General features: G+C 41.8%; 2 protein-coding genes across 3 annotated transcripts; one reads left to right on the top strand and one right to left on the bottom strand.

Moving 5' to 3' along the window:
- Positions 1 to 2,062: 2,062 nt before the first annotated feature.
- Positions 2,063 to 9,683, bottom strand: map3k12 (mitogen-activated protein kinase kinase kinase 12). The gene is given in 13 exon segments (XM_078254009.1): positions 2,063 to 2,218; positions 3,424 to 3,721; positions 3,887 to 3,954; positions 4,049 to 4,772; positions 4,880 to 5,014; positions 5,114 to 5,230; positions 5,465 to 5,574; positions 5,803 to 5,911; positions 6,084 to 6,242; positions 6,648 to 6,806; positions 6,939 to 7,130; positions 7,247 to 7,435; positions 9,211 to 9,683. Coding segments are annotated over 13 exon segments (2,889 nt in total).
- Positions 9,684 to 11,917: 2,234 nt separating this feature from the next.
- On the top strand, positions 11,918 to 20,937 carry aaas (achalasia, adrenocortical insufficiency, alacrimia). 2 transcript variants are annotated; one of them, XM_078255458.1, is made up of 17 exons: positions 11,918 to 12,063; positions 12,286 to 12,422; positions 12,622 to 12,749; positions 14,111 to 14,166; positions 14,257 to 14,348; positions 14,456 to 14,502; positions 15,922 to 16,020; positions 16,192 to 16,335; positions 16,869 to 16,989; positions 17,094 to 17,218; positions 18,621 to 18,681; positions 18,786 to 18,876; positions 19,050 to 19,143; positions 19,354 to 19,421; positions 19,547 to 19,628; positions 19,760 to 19,844; positions 20,700 to 20,937. In XM_078255458.1, exons 2-17 carry the CDS (start codon positions 12,312 to 12,314, stop codon positions 20,853 to 20,855), a joined length of 1,560 nt encoding a protein of 519 aa, XP_078111584.1. In that variant the 5' UTR covers positions 11,918 to 12,063; positions 12,286 to 12,311; the 3' UTR covers positions 20,856 to 20,937. The 2 variants fall into 2 exon arrangements, with proteins under 2 accessions (XP_078111584.1, XP_078111585.1); XM_078255459.1 differs by having other exon boundaries at positions 11,937 to 12,063; positions 19,047 to 19,143.
- The last annotated feature ends 2,534 nt before the right edge of the window (positions 20,938 to 23,471 follow it).

Here is a 23,471-nt window from a genome sequence, read left to right as displayed (position 1 = left end):
ACGTTTTCAAAGTATTGTAGATCTGGGTGCAATTGAATTGTTGAAGAAATGAAATGCAGAAATAAAAAAGATGTGAAATGCTTAAACAATCCTTTGTTTGTTGTAATGTTTAGGTATTCATAAATAAGGCTAAATAAGGGGGATTTTTTTTCTTTTTTTAAAACCTACTGGTGTGAAAGTTGTAAATTAAGAAATGACACCGGAACAGTTTGGACATGCTTAAAGTCATTGAAAATAGTAATTTATTTCTCGTTCAGCTGTCTTATGTAATGCAGCAACAGCACAAACTGTAGCCAATGACCAACCCATCTTTTTAGACAAACATTACACTTCGTTTTTTTAACCAATACATTATTTATTGTTGCTCATAATATTTTGCTTTCGATATAATTCCTATGTTACAGGTACAATGTGCAATGCTGTATAAAAACAAAACATTTCTATTTAAACCCGAAGGATACTTGCTGTTCTACTAGCAACCACCACAGAAAAGTGCTCTATTCCTTATCTGGCTACCTCCGCAGTTATCTTAAAGGGTAAAAGGGACAGTTGAGGTTCTTATGAAGCTTATGAACATCATGAACTAAAGGAGTCCTTTTGGTTCTTTACTTAAAGGGGAACTCCACTAATTTTACACATCAAGATTTTAAAAGTTTTATAAAGACTTTTGTGGTTTCGTACAACTAAACTGCCTTGTGATGTCATTTGAGGCAGCATCAGTTGGGCCCGAAGACTACAATTTTGAAAATAAAACATAATCTGGAGGTGTGGAGTTAAAAAGAAGTGAGTTAAACAGGCCTCTGTAGCCCACCACTCATCTCTGCTTGAGGTTAGCGGCTCGAGGCTACATTAGCCACAAACCTCGGAATCTCGGACAACACTGTTGTCGGTCAAGTTGCACTGTGGGTAATGTAGGCGCCAGGTATTGACAAGAAAGAAAAGTGTGTGGAATAAAGCAGATAGTATCTCTGCTTCTGCTGAGTCTGACAATGTTATAGGAGTGCAATGCTGTATCGGAGGAGGACTCCTTTACTAAAGCACCAGTGTTTGTTGCTTAGATAGTACCTTGATTACCAATGCTAGTGTATTCTATGAACACACGCAAATCAATACTAATAAAACAATCAAAAAGCCAACCATTTCAGAAACCGGCGGAGAAACACCGGCATACATACAATGGCAAAAGTGCATTTTGAGTGAACCCAAAGGTCTCCCATCCTATCACAAATTTGATAAGCTTAATAAAAAACCTCACCCATGTCTTATGTGTATTTGAAACTCAGTAGTAGGAGGGTTAAAAAAAATAATATATTACCTACTGAGAATCCTAACTATGCATCATGATCGACGTCTTGGTGAGATTTTCATTCCATTTTTTTTTTTTCTTGAGTAGTGACATTTATTAACAAAAACCAAAACAAAATAACTGAAGTAATACTTTCAGGAATAAAAAAGTGTAAACTTTCACAAAGTATAAAACTGACACATTCGAACCATAAATTATAAACATGTAGTCATGCATTTGTTCACAGGGCTGCATACAGTTTAGTCTTACATTTTTATCTTACAAATAAAATAAAGTTAGATATTTCTCATGTGGTATGTAATGGATATTTACATTATTATTCATTAGTATTTAATGCATTAGTGTGTGGAGTATCATGGAGGATGCTCCCAGAGTGAGGATTAGAGTGTTTAAAGGACAACGAGTGTGGTATCTTGTGCGTGCGTGTGCGTCTGTGGAGGGTTTTTGCTGAACCGAAGCAGTGGCTAAGGTTACCTTGGTAACTCTTTTGCCTAAAACAAAAACCCTTCTGAAATTAAATGACATTAATCTGATGTCACAAGCTGCCAGGATATCTGATGTCAGGTTATGACAAATGTCCTATGTCATCTGATGTAGGTTTGCCAGCCAACAAACTTATGAGACACCATAAGTCAACTTGTCATAGTCTGAGTGGTGTAGTAGGTGTGATCCCTCATGACAACAGTAATGTACTGCACTGACAGATTGGTGTACGCCTGTGATGGTAGCTGGAGGTCTTTGCTAGTGTCCAGTGATCTACGGAGGTCCTGTATGGGGCACCTTTGGCGACCCCTGATAGGGTTGAGATGGTGACACCCATGCTCCAGCACTGGGAGGACGACTGGGTTCTCCGCTACCTGACTGATCCAGCTCCGCACTGTCGCAGTCAGAGTCATCACACATGGCCCGACTCTGAAGAGAGAAGCAGAAAACTATGTCATACGTGACCTACAGAAAACATTAAGTGTTTTTGGCAGAATCCAGAGCCTTTACTTGAGTAAAAGTACCTATACAACAATGTAAAAAAAAATACTCCATTACAAGTAAAGGTCCTGCATTCAAAATCCTTAAGTATTATTAGCAAAATGTACTTAAAGTATTACAAGTAAAAGTAATCGTTCTGCAGTAAAATGTCCCCTGTGACTGATACAATCTTATAGAGCCTTTCTGTGTGGCGTTTGCATGTTTTCCCCACGTTTGCGTGGGTTTCCTCTGGGTGCTCCTGTTTCCTCCCACCATAAAGACATGCATGCTAGGTAACTAGGGCTACAGCTGAAAATTAGCCGGCTGGCTGACACTGGCACATTTACAGAAATGCTGATTAATGTGCATTGTCCTCATAAATAAATAAATCTTAAAATATTACGTTAATAAAATTATATATCAGTTATTTGATTTGAAATACTGCTGTAACATTATATATATATATATATATATATATATATAGCATCATTTTACCCTCATAAGGGTCACAAGATAAATCTGAGGGGCCGTGAGATGATTCATGATTTAGAAAATTAGAAAAGACAAAGTTCAGCTATGTACATTTTCTTTTACTTTTCTCTCCTTTTTGCTTTTTTTTTTAAATTAATGGATAATTTTACCTCTTTAAGCCTCAAACTGTTTAGACATCTGAAATGTGGCAAAGGGCTCCAACCAGACACTGTTTCTTATAAGAGGTCAAAGGCCAAAAAGGTTGTCTTTAACAATGCATTTTATTTAGAATAAAAAGTAAAATATTTGTCTCTGAAATGTAAGTTGACAAAGTAACATAAAACAGATATACTGAAGTAATGTACCAGACCTTCAATATTGAACTACAGTACAGTTCTTGATTAACTGTACTTGGTTACTTTTGACCACTGTTTCTATTTTTTTTTAAGATTATTTTTTGGGCTTTTCCGCCTTTAATTGATACGACAGCTAGGTGGTCACAGGTCGGACTCAAACCCTGGACCTCTGCGTCGAAGGTATAAGCCTCTCAGTATATGTGCGCCTGCTCTACCCACTGAGGCAACCCGGCCACTGACCACTGGTTTTTAAGTAAGTGCTTTCACATCAGTCTAAGAAGATGACACAAACGCAAACATGTGATCTCTGTGGTGGAGCTGCTGTACCTCATTAGGATTCTGCTCGACGTCCAGCTGAGGTTTGGCCTGTCCTAGCGCTCCGTCTCTCTCCGACAGGCCGTCGGAAGTCTGCGCAGGATCAGTGTTGTCCGCCGGGATCTCGGACCCCTGAGAGAGGAGGTCGTCGCTGCGGTCGTCCAGCCTGTCGTCTGTGTTGGTGCTGACCACATCGGGGGTGCCGCTGTGAGAGTGGTCAGTAGTGTGGCCCTCCTCGCCGTCCGACACCGACAGGTTCTCTGAGCTGAAGGTAGACACCGACTGGCACTTGGTGATGCTGGTCGGACGTCTGGAGAGATTAAAATGAAACAAAACCAGGTTTTAATGATGTGAAAGAATGACACAAATTAAAAAGGATTCTTTGTTCTCTGAATAAATCAGCAACTCTTTCAGAGAGCGGAAAGATGGCTTGAGGGATTTTTTTTTTTGTGACGAAGGATAGCAAGTTACTCACCGTCTCCTTGGTAACTCAACCTCACTGTCAACTTCACCCTCCTCCTCTTCTGATGACACTCCACGCCTCTGTAGTCAAAAACAGGAAAGATGCACAAGTGAAAATGATCAAAGTATTACCAGAGAAATACTGAGGAGTACGAACAGATATCCGGCTCTGTACCTGTTTGCGTGTGATAGCTGCCCTGTACAGAATGGCTGAAGGAGTGAGGTGCTGACTCCCAATTCCCCCTGATGCCCCACGGGGCAACCTCACAGCACCGGCTCCCTCTTCTTTATCCTCCCCATCATGAGGCAGACGAGGAGATCCCAGGGACCCCCGCCCTGCTGCCGCGCCCCTCCCACATGGTGAGTCTGGGCTGCTGGAGAACGGGAACGACGCAGCATCCTCGCTCGGCGTGTCACTGCGTGGAGGGGTTTCTGTGAGATCATCTAGACCAGCTGCCCCCGCCTCTGATCCCCCTAACCCTGCGGAGGCACTGAGGCTCCCCCCTCTCTCCAGCCCGCCCACAGAGGGCTCCCCTTTCCCCTGCCCCTCTGCCTCTAGCGTGGTGCAGATGAGGTCAGGGCTGGAGGAGGATAGCTGCCTCTGCTGCTGCTCATGGCTGAGGCCCAGCAGGGCTGTAGAGGGCTCCAGGAGCTGCTTAGAGGTATTAGTGGTAGAACTGTTAGCCTGGGCAGTCGTGTCCCTATTAGGGGAGGACTGATTTGCCTTAAGTCCAGCCAGGTCCCCACTGCTGCCCTTCCCGGGCTTGCGATGTCGGGTCTTTACCCTCCGAGACCGGCTGGGAGAAGTGGAGCTTCTGTTGGGGCAGGCTGGGATAGTGACTTGCATCACAGAGGAGTCCATTTTAGGAATGATTACCTCAGACTTGAGGATGTCTGGCCTAAAAGAGTAGGAGGGATTAGTCAACAACTACAAACCACAAGCCTAATGAATATTTATTTCAGTATCAATTTTTTATTAGATAACGACTAAAATGAGATCTCACACCTCTTTCCCGAGGGCAGTTTCTGTGGGACATTTCTCTTCTTGATGAGTTTGTCCATGGAGTTGGAGGAGCTGCTCTGCCTGGAGCTGTGATGCTTAAACAAGCCTGGATACTTTTTATCCAAAGACTGCTCTCTCCTGGAAAGACAAAATACCAAAAGACACCAAAGTGTAAACACACTGCAGCTTATTAATTTGTAAAGAACGTATACCCTGTGTTCATGGATTTATTTGTACCTCTGCAACTCTTTCTCTTTGAGCTCCAGCTGCAGCATGACAGCACTGAGCTCCATGTAAAGGTTGTTAGCCCTCTCCAGTTTCCGCTCATAGTGCTCGCGAATGTCCAAAGCATGCCTATGAATAAAAGAGGCTGCTGATGTCATTTTGCATCTGCATGAGAGACTCCAAATCCTCCACAATAGACATGCACTCAAGGCACTTATTTCATCCACATGGGCGGACAAAAGAATGACACCGAGAAATGGGACAGAGTGAAAGTGGCCTCATACATGTCAACTAACATAGTAAAAGGTACCACCAACCACTGGTTGAAAAGTATGTGAGATATAAAAGTTTAAAAAAACAGACCTGAGCTCCTCTCTGCGTCGATTGATCAGTTCCTCATCGAGTCGGTGGATACAAGTACCCTCAGATTTAATCTTCTCAAAGTGCTGTTTCACCTCTTCTCGCCATTCAGCCTGATAGGAGCACAGTTCTGTTAACCAGCTCCGTCTCGCCACAGCTGACTTTAAAACAACTTGTCTTTTGCATGGCAGTAAAAGTCAGATTAATGTGCAAGCATGTGTGGGGGCGTGTGTGTATTTGTGTACACCTTGCTTTTTATTTAAGTGTGTGATTTGTGAGTCTTTTGGTGCAGTCACAGATCTTCCATATTCAGACGGGGGACTCGGAAGAAACAACCATACCTGAGACTTGAAGTATGTCTCTTGTGGAGTGGACAGCACATCAGCTGATGCTATATCCAGATGAAGAAGGATCTGACGGAAAGAGGGCCTATTCCTGGGCTTACAGTTCCTGCAAATCCAAGACGGGAAAGACAGCTGTGTACATTTACAGCGCCTTCCCATACAGCTACACTCAACCCTTGCTTTCACTTCTCTAATCTGCTCATTTTCTGCCTCTCTTGTCCTCTCGTCCCTGTTTATTATTTTTCTTTCCTTGTTCTCTATTTCTAGGTGTTACTCACCAGCACTGTCTGAGGAGGATCTTGAAGCCGTCGGGGCAGCTCTCAGGAACGGGCAGCTGAAGGCTGTTGTTTCCCACACCCCAGATGATGGCAGATGAGTCCACATCTTTGTAAGGGATCTCTCCAGTTAGCATCTCCCACAGCACCACTCCAAAGGACCTTAAAGTTAAGTCAAGCTTTATTCATTCAGGAAGTCTCATCAAGGTCACAATCTCTTTAACAAAAGAGGTTGGAGAAAGAATTAAGTATATAGAACATCACAACGAGACAGTTCAGTCACACAAAGCAGTCATCACACACACACACACACACACACACACACACACACACACACACACACACACACACAAAATAACAGTAAGTAAAACTTTAAATCCCTCAGATGAATGGATGTCTTTAAACACTGAAATAACAAACTATTAACTCACGATGTTGATACAGTATCTGCTCTCCTACTGTAGTGCAGTACATTAGACATAATTGATAAATTGCTGCACCAAGTCAAGAAAAAACGTGCTGGTGTATTTGTAAGTTAGAAAAGATGTCAATGTTCATCAGACTTACCAGATGTCCACCTTTTCCGACACTGGCTCATTCCGAATTACTTCAGGAGCCATCCAAGCTACGGTGCCGGCAAATGACATCTTGGTGCTCTTGTCACTAAGTTCCTTTGAGGTGCCAAAGTCAGAGATCTTTACTAGGTCATCATGTGTAATCAGCATGCTGCAAAGGGGAGATTACATGTAATGTTACTGTATTTTTACATGGAAATAATAAGGAATCAGTCATGCAATTGTAGGTCTTGTTTTGGCTGAAATTCTCATTCGGCTAGCTGTGTTGAGTCTGTCCACTTACTTTGGGGACTTGAGGTCTCGATGGATGATTTTGTGGAGGTGTAGGTAGTTCATGCCACCTGCAATGCCCATGGACCAGTCAACCAGGAGGGAGGGAGTGATTTTACGACCGGCCCTCAGCACCTCATACAGTTGGCCTTGGGCACAGTATTCCATCAAGATACAGTAACAAGGAGCCTGGGTGCACACACCCCTGGAAGGAGGCACAGCAGTCAGATAACATAGCACAGGTGAACAGAAAAGGAAAGCACGAGAGATTTATGCAGGTTAAGGACATGTGAAACTGTAGGATATCATGAGTTTCCTCACTTGAAAGTGATGATGTTGGGGTGCTTGAGTTTGCGGAGGTGTTTGATCTCGGTCTCTTTGATATCCCGCACTTTCTTTACAGCCACGTCGTCTCCGTGGAACTTGCCAAGGAAGACGGCCCCCTGTGCCCCGCTGCCCACCCACTGCAGGTCGGAGATTTCCTCAAAGGGAACCTCCCAGGACTCTAAACTCAGACCAACAAGTCCACAAAAAGAAACACAATGAATAAATGTGAAAACATGAAGTGTCACACATAATTAACACAGGCTTTGTAACAGATTTTTTTCAGTAGCACCCTTTATGTAATTACTTAATTTATATCTATCACACAATGCAAAGCCTCCAAATGTCAATATGCACTCCGGCCAGTTTGGGCAGGGGGGTTTGCTGAGCAAATGCTAGGTCTACGCGCTGGCAGGACACAATTACATCATACAAAGTGCCAGCCATGTTCAAGCAAATGTTATATTGACAACTTATCCAGTAGAGCATTACATTTCTATCCCGAGAGAAGAAAAAAGAGGAAAACAACAATCCACTCACAGTCTGATCTGTCTGTCATCTGTCATACTGACACTACTTAAATGACTGTAAGAGCGCATGGTCACCAAAGGGAGATAAGCTGGGCAGAATAAAAGAGACAGGCAGATAATTTCTTCATGAGGTCCACTGAAGTTTCGAGATCTCTGGAGATGCAGTGGAGGCAGATGTGCATGATGCTTCCCTCTGGCCAGCTGTGAAAACTCACTTTAGCTGATGACTGTGAATGCACCGGGCTGACAGACCCATAAACACAGTGGTGCTGCCAGTGAACATGAAATTAAAATAATGTGTTCTAGTGTTTGAAAATAAAGTAAATTTACTCAAGTACTGTACTTCAATTAAATTAGAGGTACTTGTACTGGAGTATTTCTGTTTTCTGCTACTCTACAACTTTTACTTCACTACATTTCAGGGGTAAATATTGTAGTTTTTACTACATGATAAGCTTATGAAATAGAGATTAAACCAGTGATTCCTAACCTTTTTGTCTTATGACCCCGTACAAAAAAGCAGCCTGTAGTTGTTACGACTTTCAGACATCTATAAGTTGCTCTAAACTAATCAGATGGTTCATTTAAATCATTGTTTGAGGCCCAAAGACGTCAAATCATTCAATATTTAAAAACAAAACAAAAACAAAGCTAAGATCAGAGTCCAGAAAATGATTTCAAATTTGTGTAGAAGAATTATTTTCCCTTCTTACCTACCCCATTAATCGTCTCACGACCCCTCAGATTTATCTTGTGACCCTTTAAAGTTTGGGAACCACTCGATAAAACTACCTGCTAATTAGGCAGATCAACTCTACCAGCTATTTATGCATTGATGCATCACTAACAATCTAATGATGTACTCAAGGCCGGCGGGACAAATCCAGCACCTCACAAATTGTGATCCGGCCCACATATTCATTAAGGTTCACAATACATTTTGGCCTGCCTAGTTTTTGTCAATATTTTTTTCCATGTTTTTGGAGTATTTTTAAACATTTTTGTTGCTTTTTTTTGCGTGTTTGACGCTTTTTTCTATGATGGCTGAGGAACCTTGACTTTTTTAGGGCTTTATGTCAACTAAACTGTGAGTGAGAAGACTATATGAGACATGCAACAATACAGTCAAAGATATTTGACTCTGTCGATTAAATAAAAGAATGTCATTAAACTATATTTGTCTGGCCCTTGATGTGATTCTCATTTTCCAGTGTGGCCCTTAGTGAAATTAAGTTTGACACCCCTGTACTATACAATAATATGTCAGTCACAGGTGTTTTTTTTTCTGCAGAACGAGTACGTTTGATACTTCATGTGCATTTTGCTAATAATACTTGTTATACTCTGCTTTTACTAAGGTTGGATTTTAAATGCAGGATGTTTACTTGTAATGGAGTATTTACAAAGATAGCAGAGAAGTGCAACATTTACTGTCACATACCTTCATGGCTATGTTTGTGTTCAGTGGAGTAGGCCTTTCCAATCATGGTCCAAACTGGTTTTAAGCAGCCAAACAGTCCCTCCAAAAAACCTCCACTTCCTGATTGTAGCCGAATGTTCTCCGACTGGCTCCGAACAGCACCAGCCTCTGGACTGTGCCCCGCTTCGGCCCCGCCGCAACACTGGCAGGCCTCATGTTCATGTAGTTTTAGCACGCTGTTGTCAAAGTGGGCTGAGGTTCCATCACTGGGAGTGGGGCTGCTGCCGCCTGGCGCCCCCGGTCCACCAGTGTCGATGGACAGCACGTTACGGAGGACACACTGTGTGGGGGTCAGGTCCGTTTCTGGGGTGCAGGCAGGGGTGTCTCCATCGAGTCTTCGATAGGGGGGTTCTGAGATGGGGGTGCTGAAGCCTGACAGGGAGGGGGAAGGGGCACGGGGCTCATGGATACAGGTCCCACTCATTAGGGGTTTCCCCAACACAGCAGGTTAGGGTGGATGAAGGATGGAAAGATGAGACGTAAGCCTGAAGGAGAAGATTTATGATAAGAAATGCATTAAAATGATTTATAATCTTTAGTATAGCCATATTCACCTTTATGTTAATGGTATGCTTACTGTTTTTCAAGATAAAAACAAGTGTAGACTAATTTCAGCACTGGGCAGCTCCATTTGCAGTGTGGAGCTGTCCAGTGCTGAAACGGATGCCCCTTACTTGTGCTCTCTTGTGATCTTTTAAGAAATGACTGGAGTTTGCACTAACTTGTCTTTTATTCAAGCAATGCAAAACACCAAAACAGTGAAGTCGTGCTATGAGTTGGCATCCAGCCAGTGCCCCAGTTTAACCACTCCATTCCCACAACCACATTCTGTCTGAATCATGCAGCACAACCTCATCTATGTGCCTATGAATGGGAAAACCAGCCTGCCCAGTGGAGCCATCACCCAGAGCGTAGATGGGCTTTATGAATGAATCTTCCAGAGGAGGCTGTCACCTGTTCTTTAACTGTCACTCTGAGGGGCATCAATGTCTGACAACATCAGAGCAAAGCTAATCAGCAGCTCCCATTTGTCGTTTGTCGTGCATCAAATGAGAAGCATTGTGTGCATCTGAAGAATATGACGAATTGCATAACCACCCACAGTGTGGATGTGTACGTACGTCCGTCCGTCCGTCCGTGCGTGCGTGCGTGCGTGCCTGCATGTGTGAGAGAGCGACTGGGAAAGAGAGAGAGCACATGTACCCAATTCACATATCTTACACTAGCTCCATGTCTTGTACTGCACCACTGCATGAGAAGAGCCACGACGAATGAACGAAATGAGAGCGTGAAAAAATGGGCAATAAACAAGCACCGGGCCTGTGCGAAGGAGCAGTGTGCGCACACAAACGCAGGAAGATCAATCTTTAAATAACCGACGATGTGATGATGACACTCAGCAGCATCATTACCGACGTGCATGAATTGCCAGCCCGATGTCTACTATGGTCCATGCCAAGTGAAACTGCCGCAGCGTCTCAACATGTACTCAACGTTGGCATCAACACAAATATTTCGTAATGTGGGCTTTCTCGCTGCACAAATATGATTTTCTAGCGTTCATCGACGATGATTCGTTTCTTGGCAGCAACAGTTCATTGGTGCAGTGTGAGCAGCGTGAACGCTACCGCACCAAGCAACGGCATCATACCTTAACGTCCTGTGATACCTGATTTCTTATTCAATCAGCATTTAACCGTATAGTATGACATTCCCATACCTTTCTGCCTGGTTGATGTCGCGTTGTCAAGTGAAGGGGTGGGCTCGGATTTCTAGTTGTCGTTGATGATGAGCAAATCGTTGTTTTTTTCGGTCCGGGCTGTCTGTTCTCCAGTCCCTACATCCACGAGTTACACGTTACTGGGATGAATCCCATCGGGCAAATTGTGTTATCAATAACCGGGGACCCGTGCAACGTGAGGCGCGCTGGTTTTTTGGGGGAGGGAGCTGTCTCCTTCCCAGTGCTGAATTGACGTCACGGAAATGCGAGTTACCGCGAGGGGGCGCTGCCACCCCCTCTGCAAATACATACACACACACGAAATCCATTTTCCATCCTCACATACGTTATCTCCATTCCCAAAATGTATCGATATAGACTTTTTTCATTTACTGATTACTATGATGTTTGAGCTGTGCTTCAACCAGTATCATATTATGGTCACTTCCTTATGTGAAAACTTACTTGGTAATAAACCCCATTATGATTTTAATTCGGATACCCTGTGTCAGCTAGCATCCACACTGCAGCTGCTGCTGATGTGTCCTTGAGCAAGACACACAGGATCCCGCCCGCTCCAGGGAGACTGGTGTGCATCTGACCATGGCCTTTGTCCTTCCTTGGTTAGGAGGGAAATACAGCATCATTATCTTAATCTAAATCACGAATCAGATGGGTTTTTTTTAGGCATAATTTGTTCAATAACATATGACAATGAACGGTTTATATGAAGGAAATCCACGTGGAAACAACTCGATTTTTATTACTTTAATTAAATGACATGTATTTCATGTAGCCTATCGCAACTCTCTAACAACAAACAGTTGGTGCCTGTTTTGGCTCAGTGTGGATGTAATGTAGCTCTATGTCCTGAAGAGGGCAGCACGTCAGCGCTCTGTAGCCGAACTCCGCACTGTTTGTCCCTTTGGCTTGCTATAGCACACACGGCGCGATGCACTAGTCTACTTGAAAAGGAACCCAAAGTGTCACAACGACGCACGTAGCAGCGATAGGCTACTTTTATTTTGTTGTTCGATAACACAGCGCACGATAATTGACCACACAACAAAGGATACACTACGAGGTAACTTTCACGACGTATAAAACAAAGAGCAACTGCTGCTGTTGCCAAAACAAGGCCGATGTTAAACTTGTTAACGTTAGCTAGAATTAGCTTGCTATCTTTAACAGTGTTAGCTAACCTGATTGCCCACTGTGTAACGTTAGCAATGCAGCCAGCTGTTTCGGTGTAAACATGACATCCATATCTCTGTGTGTACCTGACTGACCCATGGTGTGTTTCCAGTGGCCAGTGGTTTCACCGTGTTGAAGATGTGCTCTCTGGCGTTGTTCCCCCCTCCGCTGCCCTCCGGACAGTCCACTCTGTGCGAGTCCAACAACGAGCTGCTGTCAGGAACCACCACTGAAGACCGACTGAAACTGGTCTGATTCAGAGCTGCCGTGTGCAGATATAACTAATAATCTCTCACGACATGTTAATTAAACGTTTGATGTGGACAGAGGTCCATAATTACAGCACGACCTTGAACAAGAAGACTATGTTGTAATGTATTGTCGTTAAGTGTATCTGCGTGTACTTTGCCTAGTAAAAGTTCATTACATGGTTGTGTGTTTTCTGCAGGAGTCTAGTCCTCTGAGTTTGTTTTTCCCCCGAGAGTCTCTGAAGCTCCACTGTCGCACAGAAAGCAGCAGCAAGGCGGCCTTCCTGGACCACTCTGAAACACTGTGGATGAGGAGTGCAGCAGCGTGGTCGGTAACACACACACACACACACACACACACACACACACACACACACACACACACACACACACACACACACACACACACACACACACACACACACACACACCTGCAATACATCCTATCTTCATGATTTTTCAGAGAGGTGTTGATTCAACTTTATGATCGTTTTAGACAATGTAGTTTGTGGTGCTGTTGGACTGTATCGCATTAGTCTCATTGATGTAAAGCGGTTGGACATGATAATGGCAACACATGTCAGTAAAACACAATACAATTCAACAGCAACACCACAAACGGAATACTCCAAAATGATCATAGACTTGATATTGTAGTAATGTGTTTGTGTGTGTATATGTATATTTAGGACTTGTGGATTTGGAAATCTGTTTATTGATTATATTTTTTTCACTTTCCTACTTTGTACTGCAACTGCTGCACCCACAACAAGTTCCCTCAGGATGAATACAGTTCTGTCTTATCTATATTTTAAAAAGTTGAATCAACACCTCTCTGTTTCAACTTAACCTGAACATTATAACTTTCATGAAGGTAGGATTTATGGCAGGACTTTATTACTTTAAGAATTGGGACCTGCAGTTAAAGTTAAGTAAACTTGTCAGCACTGTCTGGTGAACAAACAATGTTTTTAACTACCTCAAACATAACTTTGGCATTTCTGTACTGCAGTTTCCTATTAATTATCTGTCAACAAATATGCAATACCAATATATCTGCAAAAAGCTAATATCAGCCGATTTACAGCTCTAGGTCTAGATGTTATCACATTTCAGGTTATTCTACGATACAAAACGTAATAGTTGTTCACCAGGAATCTGATCATGTAACATGTGGTGCGGCTTTCAACCACAAGGGTTGGTATCTCCTCTGGGTGCATGTTGAAGGGTCATTTTAGCAAGACGCTGAACCCCAAATTGTTCCCAAAGTATGGCTGTGCAAAAAGTAAGCCAAATGAATTCAACACCATTTACTCACTGCATTAAAAAGTGTTTTTCAGTTTCATAAATATATGCACAACTTGGATGATACAATTAGTAACTGGTAATGTTTTTAACCTTTAGCAAACACAGCAATGTGTACATGTGCGGTCTATCAATTGCAAAATAGCCATACATTTGGGTTAAAGTGTCAGTAAACAGTTCTACAGTTCAAGTGGAAGGATGCAGCTGTACCCCGTAGTCACTCCAATCACTGCAATATGGACCAAATTTCTTACTTCATACTTTTACAACATATAGCACTATTTGTACCAGAGATAATAACGCAGTATACTGTCATATCAATTTTTTGTCGCAAGTCTTTCACAGACATAGATCATTTATGCAATTATTCTTTGTCCATTTCAGGCGGGATGGTGGTTTCACAGGGCTACTCGATGAAATTACCAACTCAAATACAGAAGGTGCGCTGTTTTGCTTGAACAAATGAACTTTTCCTATATATCAACTGATGAGTTTTTACATTAACTCTCCTGTATCTTGTGCCACTGTAGTGCCTAAATGGCTGTCAGTGAGTTCTGGTTGTACCCTGGCGTTGCTCCGGTGGTTCTCTTCCTTTCACGGCTCCCTGTTTCCTCATCTCACAGTAAGTTGTGCTTAAAGGTAAAATATGTTGTTGACAGCAATACACTTAATCAGATGTTTGTTGTGATGCGTTGATATGGGTTTACCCGTTTGTCATTTGCTCCTTAGATGAGCAGCGAGGACATGCTTGCTGAGTTTTCACAAGTGTTGAACTGGTGAGTGCCAACGTTGTTATCTGTAGTTTTAGTTTTGCTTTCAAAGGGCAAATTATTGAAGATATTATTTATTGTGAATAAACTGGTGGTGAGCAGACATTTTGGAGAAGAGCTAGCAGTTTTTAATATACTGTAACTATAGCGACAACAATTAGTTGATTAATCCTTTTGTCGATGAACAGAAAATTGAACCACAACCATTTTTGCCAATCAATTAACCATTTAAGTCATTTTTCAAGGTTCCAGGTTCTCAAATGTGCTGTTTTTAATTGTCCTCCATTAAACTGAATATATTTGCGTTTTGAACTGTTGGTTGAATGAACAAGATATTTAATGACTTTGAGGGCATTGGGATGGACATTTTTTTTTGGTACTGTTTTCTAATGTTATAGATGAATCAATTTAATCTGGAAAATAATCATCAGATTAATGGATAATGAAAACAATCGTTTGTTAAAGCTTTACAACTAACTTTATTTTTTACATAAATGATTGCAAAACTGTGGGATCTTTGTATACATTTGTCTTTAAGCACTGGCTTTAAACTTTATTTTAAACAGAAATTAAATGGCAAAATTACCAACAAACAATTTTGTCTTAATGGTCCAATATGTAATATATTTACTGTAATTAATCAAAAAATGACCACAATATGTCATCTGATACTAAGGAAACCTGCTAAGATGAAATACTATCTTCTCCGGCAACAATACTAAAGCCAGTATTTTCTCCTTTTGAAATTTCCATTCCGGGAAGGAATGTCTGTCTTATTTTGGCCTGGTTGTTGTGGTCAACTGCCAATTTTGACACCGGGGTTGCCAGACATGAAATGCAAACACGCAAAAACAACGTGCTGGCTGCAGCCATGGTAGCAGCAACCAAACAAACTGGATTAACAGAGAGAGATTTATTCTACCCGACCTAAAAAGAACTCAACATCTTTCTAAACGGTTGCATGACCAGAGACGTGGTAAAACACGAGTAAATAATGGAGATGCATTTAAAAGATGGAGACAGCTTAGAGCCCAAAAGGACGCAGAGTTGGCTAATTTCCTCCTAACGGGTAAGCGTTGAGCTTCATTTAATTCTATCACGGCTAACATAGTAGGGATGGGCACTTTCTGTCGTTTCAACAGTCACGTAAACATAGCATCATCTAGCAAATCTGCTGCGCTGTGGAGTAATGAATGGCAATGCGAGACTAGCATCTCGCTAACATTGACATTGTGGGACGTTGGGTTTAGCGTTCACAACCTGGCAACCCCTGTGAACTTAGACGCTGGCGAGCAGGCTCTCTCCAGTATTTTGAATTGAGACTGCAGTAATGGATAATAAAGTAGTACATGTTGGACCTTTTTAAAATTGTTCACTGTAATGGTCAATGAGCTTTGTCTGCTTTAATCCTATTTGCTTTACCAGGTCTGACTGTGTGGTGCGAGCTTTTGCCTGGCATCCCCATACAGATAAATTTGCTGTAGCCTTACTGGACGACTCCATTAAGATCTACAACCCCAAAAGGTACCGTACGTAAGCTCTGAAGAAGGCCAGTAGGACAGCTTTGATGCAACAGTGAACCTCTGATCCCAATAACAATAAAGCTGTATGTGTGCGGGACAGACAAACACAAGTGTTGTTGTTTTATCTCTTCATCATTCTGCGACACTGTCCTTTTGTACTCTTGTCTCTCAGTGCCACTACCCCCACACTGAAGCACCGTCTACAGAGGAGTGTTGCAGCAGTGCAATGGAAGCCGCTGTGTGCAACTGCCCTCGCTGTCGCTTGTCAAAACTGTTTACTGGTCTGGCACGTGGACCCTTGCTCACTGTCAACCAGGTACGTAAACGCCAGTGTATCTACAGGTCTGGTAAAGTCTTAAATTGGATTCAGTTCCCTCCAAAAAAAAGGCCTTAGAATATATTCAGCGGTTAGTTAATCTTTTTTTGCATGTTGTTGCTGAATGTTGTGAGTTGTTATACATCTCTAAACTACAAGTGAAACTGGTGTGACTGTGGATTTGACCTGTAGCAAACACTGTCACTGCTTCTAGCTACTGTAACTAGAAAGCTCATCGTCTCACAATGGTGTCACTTTTATCTTAAATGTGTTATTTTCTAATTGGTTAATTACAAAAAATTACAATTTTGTTCCACTTGGTCCAGGTCATGTTAATTGATTCATTATATTACCAGGAATTATTGTTATATATAGCTGGTAAGTACTGACAAAAATGTGGTATAGATATTGTCTCTACTTGCTTCCTGTGAAAAAAAGTTTTTAGATTCTATGCGGTTTTAAAAAGGTCTTAAATTGAACTGTAGCCCCCTTCTTTTCTTGTGCTATGCTCTTCTTCCCCTCGACCAATCTAGGCCTTCATCTGGTTGTGCTCAAGTTTTGTCTCATCCCGGTCACTCTCCCATCACTTCCATCGCCTGGTCTCCGAGCGGATCTCTCCTCGTGTCCGCCTCGCCTATGGACACCGCAATGATGGTACGAGGCAACCGCTTCATCATAAAAGTCGAAATTCATCTCGTAAGAAAGTGACTCACAAAGGTATTTGCTGTTGTACCTTTTGGCACCGATGTATCTTTCAGGTTTGGGACGTGGCTTCAGAAAGCGGTGTGCCACTTCAGCGTGTTGGAGGAGGTGGGGTCACCTTCCTGTCCTGGTCTCCTGATGGCAGCCATGTCCTGGCCTCTACACCGTCTGCCCTGTTCAGGTCAGAGACTGCACGTCACAGATCCAAGTTTCATAATATACAATTTAAACCTACCTTGAAAGGCTACAATAGCACATTCCATTTAAACGATATGTGAAGCTGCCAATGAATATGTGTCGAATTTTCAAATGAGGCCCACTCACTTTTAATGAATATTTATGAACATGTAAGATCTTAGTAGCATAGTCTTCAGTTAAGCAGGTGTTAATACGTAGGGGTGTTGAAATTAATCATTGCATCGATGCATTGCGATGCGGACCTGGACGATTCTGCATCGATGCAGTGACAGACCATAATCGATTATTGCCTACTGATGTTTATGTCTGCTGTGTTAAAACTCCGCTACATTCAGGATGTGTCTTTTTTTAAGAGCAGATAGAATGAAAAAGGGAGTTCATATATATATATCTGACTGCATGAATTTGTTGATGAAAACCATGTGTAGCAATATATAATAATATTGAGGCGGTGACACATCGGTAGGGCTGGGCGATATGGCGAAAATCCAATATCACAGTATTCTTGACCAAATACCTTGATGTCGATATTGCAACGATATTGTAGGATTGACAATTGGTGCTTAACAAAATATTATTTACACAATGAGATTTTTGATAAATCATCAGAAATGTCCATTTTAATGACAATGTGTGTAAAGGCAAATAATAGGACAGCTAGAACAGTCTGAGTTCAGAAAATTACATCATTTTACTCTAATGCAGCCTTCAAAACCAGGAAAAGACCACACTTAATATATTATGATATCCAAAATCTAAGACGATATCTAGTCTCATATCAAGATATCGATATAATATCCATATATTGCCCAGCCCTACACATCGGGATATTGATTTAAATCGTTGACAGGATAATCGTTATCGAATCGTGAGACCAGTGAAGATTCACACCCCTAATAATTAGTGGACAGAATGTGCTGTTTTTACTGCACCCTCAGTGCAAGAAGGAGTACTACCGCAGGTCCTTCATTCCAGCAGCAGTCAGACTCTTTCATGCGACATCATAATGTAGCACTGCTAGCTGTTTCTGCAATATGAGCCATCACTGTCTATATTCTGCACTATGCACATTTATCTGTTTATTACTCTGTGTCACCTCCAACTGTGCAATATGTCATCTCTATTCATTCGCACCTTACTCATCTGTACATCTGTGTTTATATACTGTCTGTTTATATAAGGTTGTTTATTGTGTAAATACAGTTTAATAATAATAATTATTATTATAACTAATTATATTCTATTTTTCCATTTCCTATAGTTTATGTATATTTTTTTCTCCTATGTCTAATGTGTGTGTGTACATTTGTTTTTTTGAGCTGCTGTAGCACAGGAGTTTCCCCAGTGTGGGATTAATAAAGTCTATCTTATCTTTCTTTCTTCAGGGTTTGGGAAACCAGGATGTGGACCTGTGAGCGTTGGCCATGTGTGAAAGGGCGCTGTCAGGTAAAAACTTGTCACCACTTCGTTGTTCGTTTAGGTAACAAAACATTTGCTAAATCATGTATTTATTATATTCTGATGAGTCTCGGTTTGTTTGTTTTGGTTAGTCTGGCTGTTGGAGTCCAGATGGGAGTCGCCTTCTCTTCACCGTACAGGGAGAGACGGTCATCTATGCTCTGACTTTCACTGATACACCAGGTTATCTGTCCCAGTCTTTACACAGAATAGCCAGTTACTTTGTAGAATATAGTCTTGTCGATAGTTGACGTGCAGCTTGAATTGTTTTCTTTTAATGTCGGATGAAAAAGTGATTTTGAAAGAGTTTTTAAAACTTGACTAAAGTTGACCTGTGTGATGTCGTTATTCAGCAGGCGTACCTACATGCACGTCAAAAGGGCCACAGGCAGCAGCAGTGGTGGCTGACCTATCAGAGACAACCTTTAACACACAATATGGGGACATCATGTAAGCGCTCCAAACTAGATTGCTGTGTAGCCATATTTTAGCTGGACTACATCAAAAACAGTGATGAACAGGGCTTCCAAAAAGCTTTGATTTGCACAATTCAGCGTTCAGGCAGTATTTAGTGCTGCTTGACATCCTGTCTGTATGAAACATTACAGACACTTACAGTAAAGCTTAATGTCAGTCACCTCTGTCTAATTTGTCTGCCAGTGTTGGTGGAGAGATCCAGTCTTTAGCCTGGGACCCAACAGGAGAGAGGCTCGCAGTGCTTCTGAAAGGTCTTTCTCACTTTTTTTTTGTGTTCACCCCCGTTAACCCTATCAGTATTACATTGGTGTTATTCTTTTTTGTTTTTTTGTTTTAATAACTCTTCTCATTCTCCGTATGTTATCTGTTGTCTCAGGTGATCCACAAGCAGCAGAACGGCCTGCTATCATAGCTGTGTTCAAGACAAGAACCAACCCCATTTTTGAGCTTTTGCCTTGGTTTGTACTGTTATGTGTGTTTTGCATTTCATATTTGCATAGCTTTAGTAGAGCTACAAAATATTGCATTTTCCAGGGTAGTGATACTGCACATCCCATGTACTGATTTATTTCTTGTTTCTCTGTTTTAGTGGTTTTGTGCAAGGGGAGCCTGGCGCAGAGCCCAGATTGATGCAGTTCCACCCAAACTTCCAGCACGGAGCTCTGCTCACTGTGGTCAGTCTTACTCTATACATTTATCAATTTTTTCTCTCATATTATGTTTTAGTTTAATAATGTGGTGTTTTCAGACATATATGGAGTTCCTGCAGGTCATAAAAAGTCGTAAAAAGAACTGAATAAAGTTGGCTAAAAAAAAAAAAATTAAAAGGCTTTAAATTTCATTTTACTACTTTAATTTCATATTTTCTCTTGCCTGCCGTAAACAGGAATGCTAGTTATTAAATGTTTTTTTTATACATTCGATTGTGGGCTGTTGGGCGATGTTGTACCCTAAAAGAGGGATTGTTGCGACAATGGATTGTGCTGCAGGAAGTTGTTTAATCCTTCTTTCTGGAGTTTCAGTCAGCAGCATCAGACCTGTAGCAAACACTGTCACTACTGCTAGCTACATTAGCTAGGAAGCTCATCGTTTCATAAACTTCGAAGTACTTCCCCAAGTGAAATAATAAGAATTTGTACAGATTCTTTTTAAAAAAAAATTTTGTGCAATTTTAGGCCTTTATTTGTCACAGGACAGCTTAGACATGAAAGGGGAGAGAGAGGGGGAATGACATGCAGGGTCGCAGGTCAGAATCAAACCGCTGCCTCTGCATCAAGGACTGATCCTCTGTGTATGGGCGCACGCTCTACCAGGTGAGCTACCCAGGTTATATCGTCCCTCTGGTTTTTCCTTCATTCTTTGAAACGGGTATAAAATTGCGTTCTATGTGGTATTATTACAGAAGGTCTTAAAAAGTCTCTAATTTATCTTGGTAAACCCCGCAGAAACCCTGATAAATGAAGAACCATATTTGTTACTTCCTCTGTACTCTACAGCCTCCAAAGTAACATTTCTCTCTCTGTTCCTAGTGTTGGTCCAGTGGAAGAATTACCCACATGCCTTTCTACTTCCTGAGTGCTGGTGTCCCACATTTTGGCCTCAGTGGCAGTCCTTCACTGCCACGCCCCCAAGAAAGGCCTGCAGACTTTGCCAATCAGTCGCTCTTTACAGAGCTGATATCTTGACTGACCCTCACCCACCGTCACACATTTGCAAGTCATTTTTGTTATCATGGATTGTCAATAAATGTGTAAAGTTCTTGCTTAACTAAGACTCAAGACTGCTTTCTTATTTCTCAAAACATTTGAACAAAATAGAAACCATTGTGAGATGTGCTCCAAAGCAAAAACTTCTCCGCTTTAAGTTAAAAGAATACTTGTACACCGGCTGTCAAAGGACAGCTTTAAAAAAAGATTAAAATCGATGCAGCAGAGCCCGAGATATCTGCAGTGTCCAAAACCATACTATATACTGGTTCTTAGTAGGTTTTTAGTAAAAGTGACAAAATAAAGTAAACTCAAAGCAGACAGAATACTAACTCTGGTCATTTCTACCACAGTGCAATGCACATAAATGTAGGAGCAACTTACAGGAAAAATAAATACTGGGTGGTGGTGGAAAAAAAAAAAAACGTTTCCCAAAACATGTACTATGGATTTAGTACACAGCTAAACTTTTCGGGCTACAGAGGTCTGGTAAACTCTTTCTAATGACACTCCCCCAGATTTTATTTCATTTTCAAACTTGTAGTCTTCAGCCGCAGCTGACATTGACTTAAGTTATGTCACTTAAGGCAGTTTATCAGACGTCACACAGTTCCCTTTTGGAGCCCTTACTTTACACACATTTTTACATAGGCAGTCATACCCTCCAAGACCTGTAAATACTGTAGATTTATTGTGTAAAATAAGTGGAGTTTCCCTTTTAAATGTCATTAGCATAAAAGTGCCAGGGGCCCAACGAAAGCCAGGAACCTACAGTTTTTGTAAAGATTTAGATTTTTCTGCAGTGCAATCGCAGAAAATTGGCACACATGTCAGACCTGGTGAAAATTGCAAAGTTCTGCAGCGATTGTGCACGGGTATGGCCAGCGGGCTACATAGCACCCCCAACGCACACCAGGGTTGGAAAAAAGTTACTTTGATGTTCACAAAATTTGGTGGGAGCATTGTTCTCATCTTTAGTTACATATTAATATTTTTCGCCTGACAGAAAGTCAGCCATCTTGGATTTTGTGTGTTAATTTTCATTTTACAAACACATTTGAGCAGGCTCCATAGCACCCCCTAATGCATGGAAGGCCTTGATTTGGACAAAGTGTCTCATGTCAAACATTACTCACATTATTTCCGACATATTTCCAATTTGCTTTCATTAGCTCGGCCCACCCGAAAGTTGGCCATTTTGAATTTTATGCGTTTTTCATGTATTACATGTAAATCTTTTCGAACTAATCCTAGAGTTTTTATGGAAATTGTTTTATATTTGGTTGGTATAATCTTCCAACTAATGGGACCCTTAATTGCGAAGGAATAGTCGCTGGCTTTAACTATGATGTCATAGGTCATGTGACAACACGTCATTTTAGGCCCTTTACGGGTATGGAACGTTTTTTAAATTCCTCCCAAAGACTCAACAGATACTTCTTAAATTGGGTCAGCAGCATGTCAAGACTTTCAAGATGCCAAATTGCAAAGTTTTTGTGGAAAGTTGTTGCTGTGGCAAGCCGGGCAATTTGCATGTTTTGCCATAAAACAGGATTCTGTTGTAACTTGACTTTACATAGTCCAATCTGCCCCAAATTTCACATGCTGGAGTCCAGGCTTGAAGACATGTACACGCCCATATTGAGTCATAGTCATAGCTCCACCTACTGACAACAGTCTTATGTGACAAAGATGACTCGATTTACATGAAATTTACATGTTGTGGGCTGCCTGGCTCCGCCCTCCTACGTACTTCCGCTCAATTTTCATTTTCCTTCAGTACACCGTCTGGGTTTGCGGTATAGTCTTGGGTTTTCTCCGGCCAAATATTTGGCGGTCCAATCAGCGAACAGAGGGAGTGGCTGAGAACAATGACGTTGAGGACGTGCACTAGAAAGATGCGAGCGAAGCCATTCGGTCCGTTGTGGCAGCAACGCTGCCGAATATCCAGAAGTTAAAGCCCGAGCAAGAACAGTCTTTGCTGAGTTGTGTTGGTGGCCATGATGTTGTGGCCCTCCTCCCCATGGGGTTTGGAAAAAGTTTGATTTTCCAGCTCGCTCCATTAGTGGTGAAGGAGTTGGCTAAGGCTAACGCTAGCGATGCTAATGCTAATGGAATAAAAGACTGACATTGTAAGTTATTTCATTTGGCTGCTACAATTTCCAGGATAAACACTTGGATATCTAGTCTGTTTTTTCCTTTTCAAGAACAACAAAGTTGTAGGTGGAGAAAGATGCGAGCGAAGCCATTTGGTCCGTTGTGGCAACGCTGCCGAATATCCAGAAGTTAAAGCCCGAGCAATGACAATCTTTGTGTTTGTGTTCTATAATGGACAGAGGAAGTGTTACAAAATTGGCAATACATCATTTCCAGTGTGCAACACACTCCACCCAGGAAATAATGTCTTACTTGTGCGTGCAGGGTGAGATGGTTAGGAAATCCACAGCTGCATCAACCGGCATTACACCAGTACTGCCTGCAGCTTTCATCTAATATTTTTTCTTCCATTCCTAATTATAACTGCCATTGATTTTTGTGTCATCACAAACCGAATAAGTAGCATATTTTTGTCAGGCATAATTTTTATCTGCAAAT

This window comes from Sander vitreus, chromosome 7, assembly GCF_031162955.1.
Source record: "Sander vitreus isolate 19-12246 chromosome 7, sanVit1, whole genome shotgun sequence".
NCBI lineage: Eukaryota > Metazoa > Chordata > Actinopteri > Perciformes > Percidae > Sander > Sander vitreus.
This window is presented reverse-complemented; position numbering and strand designations above follow the sequence as displayed.